Genomic DNA, 14,673 nt, shown 5'->3' with positions numbered 1-14,673 from the left:
AATTCAGACTGATTTATGCACCCGAGTCATGGAAAATTGGAGGTTTCGAATGCGCTCCATCCAGAGAAGCCGTGGCGGACATTTAAACGATGTTATATCCCACACATAATGGCATCAATAGTCCTTTCAAACGAATAAACAAATACGGTAATACGGTACTATATAATAACTTGGGGTGGAACATTTCATAGTACAATGACTAGCATGCAAACTGTGCAAAACACTTTATTAAAAGTAATATTTAAGAAACACAGATTGAATGCAAGTGATTCTCTATATAGTGATACCAAATTACTAAACATCAGATCCTTATATACTTTCCAAAGCCTGATATGGATTCATTCAAACATTGAAAAATATGACCAATGTAAATCCAAAGTAAGTAGATTCACTGAAAAATTACAACTAACATTGTTACGCAAGATTTACACTCAGAGATTTGTTTTCTTTTTTGGTCCAAAACTCTACAATATGCTCCCAGCACCTCTGAAAAATATCAACACTCTTCCCAAATAAAAAAAATAAAATTATACCTCGCTGAAAATGCAACAATGTTTAACAATATCTTTTTCCGCCCACCTCTATCCAAAGTATACATTTCCTGGCCTCATTGTAGGGAGCAAAGTCGTACTTTTCCTCACTAGGGAGGAAAAGTAAAAGTGACGTCATGGTACATAATCAATGAAATAATTTATACGGCATTGACAACGTAAACTATATTCTATTATATAAATATAAAGTTTACCGTTTATTTATAGAACAACCTGTATTTTGCAATATGGTATAAATTAGCAGGTATTTTAATTTAACGATTTTTTCATTGATAATTTGTTAGATTCATAGATCCACCCGGTTTTCGAATTTATGACAAATTTTATAGCATGCTATGGTCGTTTGACACTTTCAAAGTGTGATTCACCATACATAATAGGTATATCTGTAAAATATTAAGAATATTTTAAAAATGAGTGATTCAAGCGATTTTGAAGATATAAATAATACACCACCGGATATTTTGGAACAAGTTAATGTAACGGTACAATCTTTATTACCCCAAAAATCTAAAGATAAATACGAAAAACAATATTTACATTTCAAGCGATGGGCCGAAGAAAAGCATATTCGTATTTACTCAGAAAATGTTATGTTGGTATATTTTTCGATATTAGAAAATACACTAAAAGCCTCTACATTGTGGTCCAAGTATTCGATGCTACGTACCATGCTTCAAATAAAAGAAAATAAGGATATTAAATACCCAAAATTAATTGCTTTCTTGAAAAGGCAAAACCAAGGATATAAACCTAATAAGGCAAAAACCTTCTCAAGAGAGGAACTAAATAAATTTTCATTAGAAGCCCCCGATAATAATTATTTATTAATGAAGGTAAGATATTTTCGAGAAGTAAATATATTTAAAAAAAAAAGTTAAATATTATAATAGAGCTAAAAAGCTTTATGCTATGTTTATGATTCCGCAAAAGTAGTTTATTAGGCTCAGTAGTGCAGTGAGTTGGTGCACCGCTCATTATTCATGACGGCCTTGTAGTTTTTGGTTCGAATTCCAGTGTCGACAGTTTTTTTTTCTTTTTTTTAATTATTTTTCTTTGTTTTGTAGATTCTCCTCATTTTCGGAATTTCAGGAGCATGCAGGTGTGACGAGCTCCTTAAAATGGCCACTACAGATATTGAAGATAAAGGTTCAATATTAATAGTAAATATACCAAATTCTAAAACAAATATTCAGAGAACGTTTGTAATCAATGCTTCACTGGGGAATGGCCCTAATTATATTGATATTTATAGAAAATATATATCGTTACGCCCTAAAATAGATCAGACACGTTTATTTGTCTGCTATAGAGCAGGAAAATGTATCAACCAAATGGTTGGGAAAAATACTATAGCTAAAATTCCTACAAAAATTGCAGAATTTTTAAAACTGCCTAATGCCATAAATTATACCGAGCATAGTTTCAGAAGAACCTCGGCAAGTTTACTTGCAAATTCTGGAGGAGACATTCTTACTTTAAAGCAACACGGAGGTTGGAAGTCTACAAATATCGCAAAAAAGCAAAAAATTTCGAACCTAATTATGGGAGTTACTGAAGTTAATGAAACTGATTGTAATCAGCCAAGTACGAGTATTTCCGAGGGATACCAGCTGTATAATAATATAGTTAGTTTAAATATCACGAAAACTGCGTTGGATTCAGCTCTCAGTTCTAGTGGTATTCAAATAACCACAGCTCAAAACTGCACGTTTAACATTACTATAAATAATTACTCTAGTAGAAATTAAAAATATGTAGGATGCAAGTATGAAAATACCGTCCCTATGAGTTATACTGTACCTACTTCTCAGTTTTAGTTCTTTAATAAATTTTGTTTGTAAGTTTCATAAATAAATTATTTTTTGGTAGTTTCATAAATAAATTATTTAAAAATTTGAGGGAGGCGGAAAAATCATATGTATAACATGTACTAGGGGGAATCTCCTAGTACAAAACTGACACAAATTTATCATATCATACGAAAATTCCAAGCAGTATTCATTCATGAAATACCCGCTCTCACTCCTTTCTTTGGTCCATTACATGTACCTTCTCTCTCTAATATAGTATATAACCTATAATATGAAAACTTTTTGTTTTCTATAATCGTAACGATTCAATCAAATTGAGAGAATGGACACAATACAATCATATTCTATGCTTAGGTGTAATTCTCGACTTTTTGATGAATTCAAAATAGCACATAAAATAGTTATTCATGTAATGTAATTATTTAACTGGTACTCTTTGCTGGTAATAATATAAGTCTGGTCTGTTGTCAGAAGTCTGACGTCAAAATTATTCAGTAAATAAAGTTGTGTAAAAAAGTTCTAAAAAAAATAGAGACTATAGTTTTTCAGAATTTAACTTTTTTTCAGATTGTGGAAGGTGAAAATTCCCCACAAATCTATAAGAAATTTTATTCTAGTTTTCATCAAGTTTTAGAAATGTACCTGTATGGAATGAAGGTATTTAAAGGAAATGAAGTACTGAAAGGCATTTTAAATTATACGAATTTTATTTCAACTCACTTTCACTTATTAGACAAATTCAACAGCAAGTTAGCAGTTACACAAATATCTGTACAGAAAGAAGATAGAAAAACGAAAAATTCAACACCGCCACATAATTTAGACAAGTAATACGTAACCTACACATAGCATATAAATACCATGATTTTATACATAAATAGTTGTGTAAAAATATGTCACGATTAATTTAAATTACACTTATTACAAATATTCTCACTCTCACGGAAAATATTTTCATAACCGTGTTTCATGATCATATCTAAAAACTTTTGTACAGTAATGATTAGATGAATATACAATTTTGTGCATTGAAAATAATGAATAATTAATAATTGTTCTGATATTCAATTGCATGTTTAAGGTATTTGGAAATTTATACAAAATATTCAAAGACTAACAACGGTCTAACAATGGTCATCTACACACAGACTTCACATTTCAGCATACAGGGTGTAGCAGTCTCTACAATCTTGTAAAGATCTGATAAGGTTCTGTCAGAATATCATATAAATTTTACTGAAACTAAACTGCACCTTAAGTTTTCAACCAGTTCATACAGTTTTTGCAAAAATAGCTGAATATTTCTGCAAAAAATGAAATACATAGAAATAAAGTTATTGAATTATTATATATCCTTAGGGAATAATTCTAGGAAAAAATCCATGAAACAAGTGATGACGTAGATGAAGAAAAATAGACAAATGAAGGGATTTGATCTAAAATTGCAAATAAGTTGGGTTCAAATTGAGTTATGACTTTGAGAAGAAATAATTATGAAGTAAAATAAACAGGTGAACAGAATGAAAGACCAACTGGATCACATCAAATTAAGTAAGCCCAAGGCAATCCAAGATAATGAAGAGCTAGGCAGTCAATTTTCACCTAACCTGTATGTGAATTTGAGGATCGCAATAAGAGAGAGTGGATTAATTGGCGCCTGCAAAATGATTATCAGACAAATTCAGATGCTATTGGGAAGTACTGTCACCTTGTTAAACTTAGAACAGATATGAACTGATCTATATAAATCCTACAATTTCATGTAATTGCTGCTCTACAGTCCTTCTATGTAATAAATATACCAAGTGAAATGTGCTTGAACGTGGGAAAGAAAATTTTCCTTTTTACTGTATGTCAACTTGATAGAACAATTTCAACAATCCAAGTTTGTTTAGATTCTATCAGTTCTAGAATAACTTCAATCTCATATAACCTATCCCCATGTCGAATATAATCAAGGATTTAATTTTATTTAAAAAAAAAACATTAACTTTTCACTTCTCCATCGCCAAACAGTATGTAGTGCATACTGGAAAAAAAAACGTTCCTAAAACAACTACTTTCACTTGAGCATTGATTTACACGAAAGAAAAAATGTTTTTTGAAACAAGTACTTTCATACAAACATTGAATGACACGAAAATCACCTTTCTCTATTCAGTTTGCGCTACATAACATTTGTTATGGAATAAAATGCTACACTTTTGTTTAACGATGAAGAACCAGAATGAAGCCAAAAAGCTTTTATGAAAAACTGATCTCTTCTGAAAGTATTCAATTTTCAATTCATTTTATTGTATTGGTGGTAAATTATTCAATCATTTGTCAGCCAAAATAAGGTCAAAATGACGAAACTCGTTGACAAAAAAAATTATTTTCTAGTTGTTAGACGGTACTTTATCGAACTCTTTCAACAATTTATGTTATCATATTGAATATTGTGTTCATCTTCTTTGAAGTATTAAACTTTTTGTTCACTGCTCAATTTTTGTTTTAATTAGGCTGTCAACAAGTTTAACATTTATAACATTTCAATACCAATAACTTCATTTTGAATATACCGAAATATGTCTTCAATTATCCAGTTTTTGTCAACACGAGTAATTTTGTTCTTAGTTGGTTGATAAAAACGTTGCCATCACTCTGAGACCATGTGGCCAAAGTAGAGATTTTGAAAATGCTTAGACATGAAAGTATATACACAATCATGTGGATAACTCAAAGCTAATAAAAATAATGAATGAAAGTAGAGGAACTTTCAGCAATCCACCACAATCTACAGCAACCTACGTACAAATTCTGTATAGCATCAAATTAATATCGGCGATACTTAACCAATCAGAATACTGTAAAAATGTGAAGTTTTAACGCTCGAATTTGGAACAGTACCAGAATTAGTTTTCAGATCTTCAAATGGAGAAGCTGCTATCTGTTTGTAAAAAGTAATGGGAATCGGGAAAACGTTCGAAGAGCACCTGAAACATCTAAAAGCAAATAAACCAATAATGATTTACAACACCACTACAACTATATGTTGTGTGGTTGCACCTCAAAATAATGTTACATGTCAGGTGATCAAAAGGCCAGAGAGACTATCATTACTCCTTCAAAGGTGGACTGGAATAAAGAAAATGTCAATCGAAGCTCATACTGAACACAGGTGTTAGAGTGACTTCTGGAGGGCTATTCTACTAATTTTGAGAATCTTCTTGAAGCCGCTATTTGGCCTACATATAATTTGTAGGTCTGGCAAACATAAAATTTATCTCTATGTCATTGTATTGTTGTAGCCGACTACAGTTGTAGCTTTTCAACACCCCGTTGAAGTACTTTTTCTGAAAAGAAAAAATCCTGAAGGAATAACTTTGTCTGACCATGGCGAGTTCGACCTAAATGGAAGCAAGTGTCTTAAGTAATTATTCAAGTCAAGGACTTTTTAATGAAATACCAGAGAGGGGCCGTTGCCTCTTTTTTAAAGAGCAGCTCATAATAAAATTGTGGTGTAATGCTTTACAGCCTGTCATTAAGTTTATTTTTAGCTATTAGCTACCCAACAAACAGAGACAAAAAAAACATTGGCACAAAATACTTGTTTTCACTTTATTTTCCAACATCTCCAGTAGTTATAAAAGGTAAAACTGGAACCTTTGGCTTAGAATAAATCCAAAACAAGCACCTTTCCCATTTGCCAGAAATGCAATACTCTTCTCGACGCGAGTTTCACCAACCACAAAGAAGTTTTCTTCATCTCCTGAAGACCCCAACTTGGTTGGTGAAACGCGCGTCTAGGAAAAATCTGTATTTTCTGATGATTGAGAAAGGTGCTTTATATCAGATTAGATCCTGGCTAAACCCTTGATCTGGTGATATTCTCTGTACATGTATGAAGTTTAGATATTTACTCGATTAGATAAGAACAACTGATTTTTTGAAATCGCCTGTAAGTCTGTATGTAGCATATTTACTTGTACTTGTTCTTTAATTTGATGTAGAGTTGTTTGACTTCTACATATTAGTTGTCTCACGTTCCAAAGGAAAAGTAATCCATTTACAATTTTCATTTTCTTTTTTGAACAAAATACTATTATATATGTATATAGTTTTGAACAGTTTCCAAAACATACCTAATTTCATTAATGGATTTACAGTTCCCGGCACAAGTTATAGTTCCTTTGATTCACTTGTTTGAAATCACTTCAATAATCATAAATTATATTTATAAGTTGTTTTTTTTTGAAGGCTGGATAAATCATTAGCTAGTTACAAACCATAATAACCCATATGTACAGAATACCTATGACACTTCCATTTTGACAATTTAAAACATGTGACCTGGAGTGGTACGGTAGGTTCTGATATAGGACCCATATCAACAAAGAAAGTTGTTTTCGTGCCATATTTTTGTATCAAAACATTCCTTTAGTGTGAAGCAATATACAACTGCGTTAGAAATTATCAAAGGCGGTGTTCGAAGGCAATGGACGAAGTATTTTAGGTGTTCTCATCTGATAAGTGACAAATTTAAGTACAGGTAGCCAGATTTTAATAATGATAATTCTCTCTTTCTTTCGGTTGAAGAGGTCCACCACCATTGGAATGAAACCCGAGAACCAAATCAATACTGTAGTATCTGATATGAGAAACACTAGAACACTTTGCTGCCTCTGAGCCTTTGATAATACAGGGTGTAACATACGTACGTTAAAATATTCAAGTGACGTATTCCTGAGACAATTGTAATTAAAAAAGTCTATATAAACTAGTGTCCGGAAATGCTTCGTTTCGGAGATGCAGGGTGTTGAAATAGATTTTTTTGTGAATTTTTTGAAAATAACTTTTGCAAAAAATAAGTTATTTGCACGAAATTTTGTAACCGGGTTCTTTTTGTTTTGAAATGGGAAAACATAATTTCGTATTAATTTTCATGTAAAGTCTAGAGGGCGCTATGTAAGTTGCCATTATTCATTTTGAATTCCCTTAATTTTTTTGAAAGTAAACTTTTGGTACTTTTTGTGAAAAAACCTAATTCCCACACATTTTCCAAGTAAAAATAGTACACAACAACAAGATATTTACAATATTCCATATCGATGCATATTTCTTAGCTCCTGGGGCGCCGAATGAAGTTGCTGAGAACATTACAAAAACTAAGTATGTGGAGGATCTTGTCAAAATAAACAAATTTTTCTTATGTGTTTGAAAATAACAACATTCTTGAAATTTCTCATCAATTAAAATAACGAACTTACATGAAAAAGATGATGGAATGGTAATCTGAAATGTGAATAATTTTTAGAGATTCATTTTATATGGTTTTAGTAATAAATTTCTTTGAAGAGTTCTAGCAAATCCGATTTTTTTAAAATTTAGAGCCATATGTGTAAAAAACATTTTTGTCATTATCAAGGAAACTATTAATAGTAAGATAAAATGAGTGGTTACTTCTTCTGTTCATCATAAACTTTTATGCAAAAAGGTTCTATACTTTTATGTAAAAGTCTGAGTTTTTGAGAAATTCAGCTTTCGAAGTGTAATGTTCATACGTTATATAATAAATTAAATGCCATAGTCTTATTCTGACTCTTTTTGCATAAAAATCTACTGATATCAAGATTTGGGGGGCGAGTTTGGAAAAAAGGAGACTACTACGAATAAAAAGTATAGAACAGTTTTGGCAAGGTATTTTATAATGAATGAAAAAAGTTGTAACTCAATTAAACATTTTTTTGTTGGTTTCGGAGACATTCAATACATTTTATTATTCTTCGATCAGATTTTTCAGACGTTATTCTTTGTGAGAAACAAGGTCCAGTAAGTATTCAGCTGACTGTAATTTCAACAGCAGATATTTCAGTTTAACTTTTTTTGTCCTTGTAATAATAATGTAAGCCCTTTGGAAAATTGTGTGTATCATACCTTCATAAATAAATTTTTTCATAAGTAATTCAAACGGGAATAATCGACACATTTCAGAAGCTTGTTATTTGATACATGCCTAATCTGTCAAATTGAATTAAAAGTACATAAACCACCTCACATTTTTTCATCTTCTCAATGGCTTCATTACAAATTTTTTGAGAAAAACTTGAAATATTTCACTTAATTCTCAATTCTGGCATTTCTTTGGGTATTTACTTTTCAAGGCTACATATTCTTTTGGCCAATGAGAAACTTTCATTCATCTACTTCTAGGAGAGTAAAAGGTTCTTCTTGGTCATGGTTTTGCTAAAAGCATACTCCTAGATTATTTGAAACACATTTTTTGCATATGTTCAAGAATGTTCCGAAATGTTTCACAATTTTCTAGTTATTCGCAGAACTTGAAAAATACAATATAATTTGGAGATCTTAATATAGTAGAGTTAGTTGATACAGTTTGTAAGATGCCTTGTTTTAAAGGGGAGGTATTAATCGTCATTATTTTAGATTATATATTCTCTGAAAGACATTTTTTCTACAGAAGTCAATGTTTCTAATTGTTTTTTTTTGGTGTATAACCTTTCACGACCTGAAAAATGAACAAAGTTAAATCAAAAGAGAATCTGCTGAAGTGTATTAAAAGACAAAATGAAAAGTTCACTCCAAAATGTTACTGCTCAATATAAATCACCGGAGTCCAATTAGTAACTTGTCATATTTATAAATTTTGCCTACAAATTGAATAATGAATGAAAAAAATTAAATGAAAATACCTTTTTTCAGATGGTCACCTAGCTTGTGAAAAAACACCTCAATCATATTCAAATATATTTCTTTTGAGAATCATCTTCTATTAAACTTCAGTAGATTCTCTATGGATTTAATTTTGTTTATTTCTCAGATTGAGGTTTTGTCATTACCACAGTCTGTGTCATTACTGTTGATTTTTTCAAGTTGAATTTCATACATACACTAACCTGGCTATAGTGGGATGACTCACAGCCCAAATTCAAGAAGTCATCATTTCAAAATATGAACATCATTTGTTAAGGGCATTATAAAAATTATACAACAAACAGAATTATTTTTTGAACAATTCAACAAAATCAAAGCAGATACTAAACAATTACTTAGGTAGAGAGAAAAACAGTTTTTCCAAATGATTAAACATACCAATTGAATGTTAAATTTGATCTACAAGGCAAACATCTTCTTTTAACCACAGAACTGAAACTTGTAGTGCTTGTTTTGTTTTCAACACAAACAACAAGACAAAAAGGTGCATAGCCACATAGAACACTGACAAATGACATGAAATTGTCTAAAATGTCAATACAAATTTGAGTTCATATGTAAAAGTGGCCTGTTCTATGATCTTTTTATTATCAAAATGATTCATACTACTTTTAGCTATGTACTCCTTTAGGTATATTATGTTGTTTTCACTAGTTATATCGAATAAAGGAAGTTAACCAGTTTTTCAAAAAATGTAACCATATACTGTGCAAGTCCTTTTTATAACATGTATTGATGATGATAATCAATTCTTGTTTTTTTCAAATCCTTTGGGTAAATAATGGAAAATATATGTTTAGTCATTTAAGTAATAATTTCTAGTAAATCTCCAAAATGCTCGAACTCAATATATGAAAGAACCTAACAAACAAATTCTTTTATTCAGTAGAAGGTATTGAAAGTATTACTGAAATGATTAACTAATTTTGTAAGGCGAGAAATATTTGCACTGATAACATGAACATTATCTGCAAACTGATGATCTGCCTTCTTTCGCGTTGAAGAATAAGCATTGACGCAATCAATGTAGGTTCCGCTAATGATGTCTGCCGCAGTAGCAAACGAAATGTTTGATAGTTCAGGATTCACATTATCACCACCCAACGGCCCTGATTTTGTTCTCTTTAGTGGTGACTCCGGCCATGGAAACCTATGTTCTTATATAACTAATAAATAGTTCAAACTATTGACAGTTTGAACTGCTGATTATAAACATGATCAATATAGATATAATCGACAGTTGTTAATCATCTGTGGCCCTTCAGCACTTTCGTATTTTCTTACGAATTACAGCTGTAACAAAATTTTGAATCAATCAAATTTATATTATTTCTCAATAGACATGATTAGTAAAACGGAAAGACTGTTAAAATAAGAACACCAATGCTTTTTTACATCAACTTTTTGTTTCAAATACGGCATCTTCTATTTTATACACATTTTTTTATAATCAGCCCTTATTTCTCTCTTGTGAATTGAATTAAAGAAATATGATATACACCTTATTACAGCAGAAAATAATGATTACGTTACATTGGAGGCGTGGTTACAGTACATATTTATACACAATTCGAATAGTTGAACAAGTAAAATCAAAATGTAAATCATATTCCAGTAGATCATTAACACTTATTTACGATAGAATATCTTGATTACGTTATACATACTCTACACTAAAAAAATCAACTACATGTTACAGTGTATATGAAAAAAAATCTATTCGACGAACTCAATAAAAAAGTCCTATCTAATCTAGATCTAACTATTAATCTACCATTAAAACGAAAATCAACGGATACTAAATTAAAGTGAAACCAAAAATGATGGGACTTCCTTCACAATTGTTTCACTTTATCCCTACACGATCAAGTCAGAAATTTTGTCAGTTCATAGAATAACTACAAAGTCCAAGGCACAATATTTTTACTGATATTTTCTAAAAAAATTCCTGAAGTTTTATGAAAAAACTTATCATGAAAGAAGTCCATCTCGGTTTGTGGTTTCAAATGATTCTGTGGGTCATTCAGAATGAGATCAATAATTCAAAACAGGCCATCATTTATATTTTGTTTCACTGTTTCCGATGAAGCCGGCCCAATCACAATTCGTAACTGTAGGAGTTATTTTTTTCTCAATAAATACCGGAAGAGACTTTTTTGAAAAAAATACGTAATTGATATGTTTGGTTTGTAGTGTTTCACGCGGATAGAGTATGACGAAAAATCTAGGCATTTATTTAGAAAATCCGTCTCCACAGGGTGATTATTATTCTAAATACTTGTTTATGAGTGGGGCGGCATCACTACTAAAAAAATGAATTATTAACATGTATTTATATAAAAAGAGCACAACCATATATATTCATTTTCAATTTTCTGATTAATTTGCAGTGATATCAAGAAAATCATTCTTGTAGCTCATTGATGGAAAAACAAACCTTGTAGCTGATGTAAAAATCATAATATGTTTGTACATAAAATCCAAATGGAGGAGCCCTGCATAATAGCAATTTGGATATAAAAATTTCAGAATCATTTAGGAACAAATTAATAGGCATGATGACAGTAAGTAACAAAACACGCATTTATTGTATTATTATGAGCAAGATTGTACTTTGTGATGTACTGTTTGGAACCTTTAGTGTAGTAATGATATTACTGGAATTCTATCCCAACATCAAACCGTTATTTTCAACACCTCGACACGTGTTTCAATCACCAAGTGATCATCTTCAAGAGAAAGTTAGTTATCAGATTCATCTTACTGGTAGATAAGGCAATATTGTGAAATTAATTTTAAGACAATTAAGAGGCAGGTACCTCCTAGCAGAGGTATCTATGATATAAATAAGGACAACATTCAACGTAGGTTTACTTTAATCTTCCTCTTGAAGATGGTCACTTGGTGATCGAAACGTGTCGAGGTGTTGAAAATAAATGTTTGGTGTTGGGATAGAACTCCAGTAATATTCATTAGCAAGATTAATATTTCAATAAAATGAAACTGAAGATACGGTAAACCGCCATATTTTGAACGCCAATCAGATCGAATTACGTCACGTTAGAGTAAACAAACGAATATGACATCTTGTATATTATAACAGTAATACTCGACGCTAGATTTTTCTGATTTTCTTTACAACTCAATACTGTTTACAATGATTGCTTTCTTTTGTTGTGTTTTTATATTAGAAGTGAAATAACGTAAACCTTGGAACCAGGATTTACAAAGGCAAACAGCGGTAAAGTGCCTATCGACTTGTTGATGCTGGGAGAGTTTTAGGCATCAAACAAAGAATTTTTATTAGTAGAATTTAGGAATGTTGAAAGTTCTAAGTGAGTACAATAATGATCTTTCGAAAACAAATAATGAAAATAAGTCCAAAGTGAAAGACACTTGTTGTTTATTGTTAGAGGTTATGCTACTGAAATGATATTTCGAAAACTATGTATTTGTCACACACTTACACATTAATTTATTTGTTTTAGGTCCTCCAGGTCATCTTGTGGCGATGATGCAATACTTTAATTACAGTTAGGACACAATGAAAATCTGTGCACAGTAAAAGGTTACATAACAAGGGTGAAAGATACAGGAGATGGAATGTAACATCAAAAAAAGTTTATTATTGAATTTATTCATCGACCAAGATCATATTGGTTTATAATCTTCAAATTTAGGTGAATACTTACGTCCAAGTTATCTTGACAACAATTAGGATGAATCCCGTCTTGCAAGTTTTAGACACTTGTTTTGTGTTGTTTTTTGTACAAGACGAACACATAGTTTATTCGGATTTTTTTTTTGACATTTGCACAGTGCACTACTGTGGGACTGCACACCAACGATACACCGTTGAATTCATTTTTAATAATAGTCATCACCAAATTTATGAAATAACTTTAGTGTTTACATGTAGTCTACTCGAATGTGACGTCACAAGCGACTCCATGACATTTTGAAGTGTTTTGTTGAGAATTTTGAACTTATAAATTACAGTGTGTTTATTTTATACTCAACCTTCATTTTTTGCGGCAATATGATATAAGTTGTATTTCCCAACATTATAGAACAGTATTTTAAAATGGGTCATCATGCCTACTATAAAATGGCGCAATCTCAAAGCCAATTTTCTACATTCAATCGAAATTAATATCAATAACAAGTTGATTTATATTCGATAAAACCCCAAAAACTCTATTAAACAAGAAACAATGTGACAGGTAACTCCTCTTCTGAATAATTTTTTATATCAATTACTAGAATTGGTGAAAAAGTAATGAACTGTTAATGAGGCTAAATGATTTTTTGATACATGGATATATAAAATGACGTTATGTCACAATAAAACGACAAAAAACAAGAACATTCATTCGATAACACATTCATAAAAACACTTACTATCTAATGCTTGATTATCAAATATGTATTTCAACCGATACTCTAGGAAACGATTTGTTTTCTTCAAAAATGACAATGTATAGGCATATATTTTTGAAATTTCAATAATACTACCAAGAGTGTTTCTAAACTTATTCAATGTCTTTGTGTTCACATCAAATTACTTCTTAATACGAAAAAATTCAACATGATACGTGATGTACATACAAATGTAGTGGTATTCAGAAAATATTCAACTTCAAAGTGAAACGAAAATTGACTACTTAAGTAATAATTTACCTATAAGAAGGCAAAGATGGTAAAATTACCTGAGCGCTTCCTTTTAAAATAAAAATTACAGTTTTACATTATGAAGAGTGCAGTTACTTCTAACAATTCATTTGCTCCAGCCAATCAATTTTCAAAAGTTATTCAATATCTATATAATACCAATTTTGTGATCAATCAAACAAAGATAATAGTAACATTTTTGGATGGAGTGTTTATTTTTTACCAGCAAGTAGGTTATTATGAAACACCTGAAAATTTGAAAGGTTACAATCAAAACAATTAGAAAATTAGATTCCTATCATAGACAAGAAACAATTAAAACTAATCATTTTATCAATTATCAATGAAACAGTTTTAATTGAAGATTTTTTTATTCGAAATAAAAATTAATAATGAAAAATAACTACCTACAATTAAAAAACCTCACTTGCCTTCTAAAGATGGAACCCAAATTTTCATCTTTCTAAGATCGTCCAAGTTGACTTATACACGACTAAATCAACTGCTGGGCGGAGAGGAATCATTAGAACACGGCACCCATGCTACGTTAGGGGATTGTTCGTTGACGATGACATCGTGCGGTAGAAGTGGATGAGCAGGTGTTAAAAATATCGGATGAGCGATAGTGAGATCCGCAGTTTGAAACTGGCACAGGTGTAGACGAGGCGGTGTTGCAGCTTGTTCCATCTCGTCTGCTCCATCCGACAAAACTCTGAGATAACTATAACTACCTTGGCCTCCTAATTCAGGCCTTTGTCATTTAGTGTTAGCCTGCAATGCTGCATTAATTTGGCTCCAGAGCTCTTTCTTGCAAGATTTAGACCTAGAATTGGAAAGATTGTCGAAATGATACAAATACCACAGCTTGAGTAGATTCTGCTCTCTGCAGCAGATATCAGCTTCACACAGATGATTTTAATTTT

General features: G+C 31.1%; 1 protein-coding gene across 3 annotated transcripts in view; it reads right to left on the bottom strand.

Annotated features, from left to right (window-relative positions):
* Positions 1-3,053: 3,053 nt before the first annotated feature.
* Positions 3,054-14,673, bottom strand: part of Dora (zinc finger SWIM domain-containing dorado) — a 121,085-nt gene continuing 109,465 nt past the window's right edge. Inside the window, exons 15-17 of one of the 3 annotated variants that reach the window (XM_074169599.1) lie at positions 9,458-14,573; positions 5,414-5,700; positions 3,054-5,349 (exon numbers count right to left, since the gene is read on the bottom strand). In XM_074169599.1, coding sequence (XP_074025700.1) covers positions 14,507-14,573 — 67 coding nt within the window. In that variant the 3' untranslated portion in view covers positions 3,054-5,349; positions 5,414-5,700; positions 9,458-14,506. Of the gene's footprint in view, positions 7,640-9,457; positions 14,574-14,673 lie in introns of all 3 variants that reach the window. The other 2 variants (XM_074169598.1, XM_074169597.1) reach the window with 2 other exon arrangements.

This window comes from Leptinotarsa decemlineata, unplaced genomic scaffold (genome assembly GCF_025532065.1).
Source record: "Leptinotarsa decemlineata unplaced genomic scaffold, Ldec_3_MD MMD2_P_RNA_scaffold_5, whole genome shotgun sequence".
NCBI classification, from domain to species: domain Eukaryota; kingdom Metazoa; phylum Arthropoda; class Insecta; order Coleoptera; family Chrysomelidae; genus Leptinotarsa; species Leptinotarsa decemlineata.
The sequence above is the reverse complement of the archived record's forward strand: the minus strand, read 5'-3'. Positions and strand labels throughout refer to the sequence as shown.